We start from the raw sequence: 5,265 nt of genomic DNA, 5'->3' as shown, positions 1-5,265 counted from the left end.
AATTCGAAAGTGAAATTTGGAGTTTGGCAGGAAAGTTAAATAGGGTAATGTTGTAGTGAATGAATAAAATTTGGTAGTGAAAGATATTGGAACCTATTTCACTTGTCAGGTTTCTTCGAGCTAGTCGATTTTTATTCTAACTGTTCTATCCCCCCACTCACTTTAAAAAAAACGCTGCTACCTACCTGAATTAATTTTTCTTAATGGTGTTCATCGAAATGCTTGGTTGTGCTTTCAAACTGGAATAGTTTTTAGGGGCCTGGAATTCCTAGACCAATTTTATTTTATTAGCCCAACTATATTTCTAAGAAGGCAAGATGCATGGTATGTAAGTTTCATCTACATATGTTATGTAGTTCATATTTAAAAAAAACCCTAAGGGATAATTGACGATATCCCATTCAGGGTGTAAAAATAGCAGTTTAAATTACTTTATATATACATTGTACTTGACATAAATTTTTTGCGCATAATGCGCTCCATACTGAAGATCCGTTGTCGCTATTTTGTAAATGTTCACCCAACCGAAAATGTCCACTAGCAGTATAGCACGGGGAAACTCTAAACAAACGTACCTATACAATGGAGTGGGGAAAACTTTAATTTTCTTCAGTGTTAATCATTTGTATGCAAATATGAGCATGGGATTTGTAGATAATAATGTACATAATGCATCAAGTCTTTCCGAGAGCGATTTAAAAAAAACTAGCCTTTTCGAAAAACACATGTAGTATCTCATGTATTTCATAAATGCATTAAATGCAACCCATTGAGCTGATTGGTCTATTTGTGTTCCTCACTGAACAGACGTCAGAAAAAATATTTTCCTCGACCTGATGATTCTCGCGATGCTTTTCCCGTGCACATGCGCAGATCCGGGATAAACGTCAGTCCTTTATAAATATGCATGAGAATATCTTGTTCTTTTCCCGACCAGTACTTTGTTAATACCGAATAAAATTTCGTCGAATTTGCAAGAATGCTTCATTTTTGATAGCTTATCATACTTCAGAAATTTTTGTTCGGTTTCAGCTGTGCAAAAATACTGTTTAAGACGGCATACATATCTTTAATAAAATATATTTTCATAGTATATAAAAATACAAATTATGCAGGAAAAAATGAAATGGCAAATATGTAAATATTTTCTATGAGGTTTTTCTATAAAAATAAAGATGAACAATGAAATAACATCTAATAAACATGTACATATAAACTTTACCAAGACATTTTTAATTCATTAGCAATGCTGGAAGCAGGAAGGAGGGAACGTTAATATGGAAGGGACTGGTATATAATTCTGGCAAAATTCATGCATTTCTGTAAGCAATAGCAGAACTTCTATTCTAATGCTAATGGTGATATATATTTTCACTTTTGTTCCTGACATCATTTCATCTTGTTCACATCCTGTTCACAGATATTCAAGTCCATATTCGCACCCCAGGGGTTTTCGGTCCGCTACGTACGCTCTCTGCGATCAATTTTAAGTTTCCATGGAGGGGAATTATTCAACTAAACCAGAAATCCCCCGGCTAACATACATGTATATGATTCAATGCCCCTTTGATTAATATATTCATGTTATCACACAAGTTTGCAACAAAATTATAAGAATTAATATTTACCTGCATTCCAAAATTAATGTACGGGCCGACTATCTCTCTCATTGGAGGACTAATAAACATATATAAATATTTGGCTGAAAAAAATCCCAAAAACTACATCAAAACAAATTCACGGTGGTCCTTTAAAAAAAAAATAAAATCGTAACATCACAAGCTGCGGGATGAAAAACGCAAATGGTTTTGAAAGCCAATTAATTTAACAGATTTCAAAATAAGATAGTACGTTATCAGGAGAAGACATCGTTGGGTAATCAGAAAAGTTCGTTTATTGTACGGGACTAGCGAAACTGAACAGTACAGGGACCTTTTCTGTGTAAATCACTACAGCTCAGTTTCTAAATTTTTTACTTTCTGTCAAAGGCTACGGGACGTATGGTATTGGTATTTAATAATTCTATACAGTAAAAGGATTTATTGAATTTCAGATTTGTATTTGAATTATTTGCATTTGCAATTACTGAGAGTTATTAATTAAATTACTAAGAGTTATTAATTAACTCAGTACTGATAAGCTTGACTTCCCAGTACCAGTATTGTGCTATGTAAAATGATGCATTAAAAAGAATAATTAAATTCCAGCATAGAAATATATATGTTATTCTGATTTAATGGTTGCATGCATGTGTGATGCTTGTTGGTTTTGTTGAAATTTCCAATTCGTTCATGCTGTTGCTAAACTAAATGATGGTTTTCTTTATGCTAAAAAATGAAAGAATAAAGGGTCCCTAGTTTGTATCAACAATACATTAAACGAATACATTTATATATTTACATCCACTGAATATTTTCTCCTTTATTTCTTAAGAAAACCCATTGCGTTAATCACTGCATGAACTACCGTAGGCATGTTGCCTGTACAGATTTCTTGATCAGTTGCTGTTCCATCAATGAAACGTATAAAGACGTTCGCATCATTAATACAATAATTAAGCTTTTTAATCCTACTTTAAATGATTATTTAAACAGATATAAATATAAACAATAAAATGTCTTTCTTTGTTTGTTATTACTGTAATTAATGGTCGCAGCTATTGCAGAAAAAATTAAAAATAACCCACTTATGCGGGTTATGTATTTTTTCTGCAACAGCTGCTTCCGTTAATTCCAGTAATAACAAACAAAGAAAGCATTTTATTGTTTAAATTGATTTCTATATAGTATATATGCTGCTTCGGTACTGGTACAGTTTTCCCACTGTTTTGGTGTATGCAAAACTCTCACATACATGTACTGTTTTTCTTCCATGGAGCCATCAAAGGTCACAGCTATATCTACTGCATTATACATGTTATACTTCTATCAGTCAACGTGTATTTAAGCTTACACCGTCACACATGATTTCAAAGAGCAAACTAGAGGAACATACGTGATTTTAAGACAAAGCAATCAGCTACTAACTTTAACAAGTTTTGCTCAAGCTTCCGCAGTAAGAGGAGCGTTGTCTACGGAGGAGTACTGCACGTGATTTTCCCGTGCAAACGACTTCCTGACGCCACGTGCAAATGAAGTCAGACGGCTTCTGTACAGTACAACAACCACTATCAGCGCCACAGCAATCAAAACGAACAGGACAATCATGACCACTACTCCTGCTTGGACGGAGCTGTCAACACCTGGGTCATTACAAACCATTTCCGCATCAGTTAGATGGATGATTCTTCTATTGAAATTAGCCCCATCGTGACATACGTATTTGTCCTTTCCAATGAGGTGAACTTTTGTATTTTGCATCCAGTTGCGGAACTCTTTAATGTTGCAGTCACATGACCACTGCTGTCCCAGAAGATTTACCGTGAAGTTTTCGTTAGACTCCCTTATAAAGTCAAACACATCCATGCTTCGCTGGTCCAAAGTTGAAAGGGTGTTGTTTGATAGGTCTATCTTTTCCAGATATTTAGACATTTGGAAACAATGTGTAAACGCCAGCTTAAACAGACTGTTCAGTTGGAGGTTCACGTGCTTCAAGCTATCCATAGTACAGAGCGCTTTTCCAAAAGCGTCATCCACAAACTGCATGTTATTATTACCAAGTCGCAATGTTTCGAGCTTGCTAAAACTGCTGTTTTCAAGCACTTGTCGAAATCGAATGATATGGAGACCTTCTGCCACAAAGAAAGCAGAGGTTAAGTCCAGCTCCACTAGATTTGGTAGATTGTTAAAATATCCCGTATGGTTTTTGTTGTCCTTATGAATTTCCCATCTATTATTGTCGAGAAAAAGTTTCTGTAAATTCGGCATGCAGTGAAAGGTTTTACCATGAATGGTAGTAATTTTATTGTTGGACAACACAAGTTCTGTTAGGCTATTTAATTTGACGCCGTGTTTCGAAGCACAGTCACCGAAAGCGTTGGGGGGTAACTCTTTAAAGTTGCCATTGAAGATATGGATTTCCTTCAGACCTGGTGTAATTTTATTTTTTAGAATACTGTCAATAAATGTCTGATTAATATCAGAATTTCCCGTCCCATTACACCACAATATTTGATTTGTAATTGGTCGACATGGATCGCTAAGTATACCTTTTGTTAAGAAGGAGACCATAATTAAAAATACCAGACTGCATACCTGGACACAGGTGTGGTTCCCCATACTGTGAATTATGAGCGTGTGCACGTCCAAGACTGATTAAATCCAATACACACGCCCGAATGACGAAAAGAAAAGGTCTAGCCAAAACACTTTTTAGTTCCAGTTACCTTGAGGGATTAGTAAACTTGTGTCACAAACTGACAAAGGCAACAAAGCAGTCATGTCTAGCAGGTACAAACACTCAGGTGCGTGTGTATGTTTACCTTTTCACTACGGTGTACAGTGGATTCGCTATCTCCACAAGAGGTCGCAAGATGAAATTTTCTCGTGTTCACTCGATCAATGTTTAAACTGTAGCAGCACTAGAAAAATCCATCAATAAATTGGTGCAATTACTTAAATTGCAGTCATTCATTCATAATTACGACAAACCAAAATTTATCAAAGCTAGTTGCCTAAAACGCAAAATGGGGTGGAGAGAGAGAGAGAGAGAGAGAGAGAGAGAGAAATGAAAACAAAGAAGTAAAAACGATGTGAAGCTAACGGAAATACACACCCTCTCTCAGAAACCCATATTGAGAGAGAGAGAGAGAGAGAGAGAGAGAGAGACCATCATAGTCGGTATTTGATTTGTTCACAGGCACTGGAATTTAATGCTTGGGTATGTGCATGTAACAGTATAAAAAGAGAAGGTACTATAGTATACATGCACATACTCCGGCAATATATTATATCAACTTTCTACATCATAACTTCCAGAGCCCGTGATCGAATTTAATTATTTCCCCTTTCCTAGCATTTAGAGGTTAAAAACGTATACTTGCATCAAGTAAAGGGGGTGAAATATAGGCCCACGGTTGCGTCTTAATTTTGATCAATATAGTGCAGGCGCTGATCCAGGATTTTTTTCCAGGAGGGGGGGGGGCACTCCAGTGAAAAAATCAAATTAACCCAGAAATTTGTTGACAAGCAAAAATAAAAAAAATGTTATCTCGCCAAAACGTGAAAATCCTATTTCGTGTGTGTGTGTGAGGGTGTGTGTGTGTGTGTATCGGGGGGGGGGGGGGGGTTTTAGGTTTTTAATTTTCTTGGGTGTTAACCTCTATAT

The 5,265-nt window shown here is 36.0% G+C and overlaps 1 protein-coding gene across 1 annotated transcript; it reads right to left on the bottom strand.

Annotated features, from left to right (window-relative positions):
• Positions 1 to 1,073: 1,073 nt before the first annotated feature.
• LOC134267141 (transforming growth factor beta activator LRRC33-like) lies at positions 1,074 to 4,449 on the bottom strand. Its single transcript, XM_062749360.1, has one exon. The coding sequence runs from the start codon at positions 4,215 to 4,217 to the stop codon at positions 3,042 to 3,044; it is 1,176 nt and encodes a 391-aa protein (XP_062605344.1). The 5' UTR covers positions 4,218 to 4,449; the 3' UTR covers positions 1,074 to 3,041.
• Positions 4,450 to 5,265: the final 816 nt, after the last annotated feature.

Source organism: Saccostrea cucullata, unplaced genomic scaffold (genome assembly GCF_032062105.1).
Source record: "Saccostrea cucullata isolate Sc308-1 unplaced genomic scaffold, CSIRO_AGI_Scuc_v1 ctg245, whole genome shotgun sequence".
Classification (NCBI taxonomy): Eukaryota; Metazoa; Mollusca; class Bivalvia; order Ostreida; family Ostreidae; genus Saccostrea; species Saccostrea cuccullata.
The sequence above is the reverse complement of the archived record's forward strand: the minus strand, read 5'-3'. Positions and strand labels throughout refer to the sequence as shown.

Coding starts and splice junctions, on each gene's coding strand:
- LOC134267141 (XM_062749360.1), bottom strand. CDS start 4,217: ATGGGGAACCACACCTGTGTCCAGGTATGCAGTCTGGTATTTTTAATT.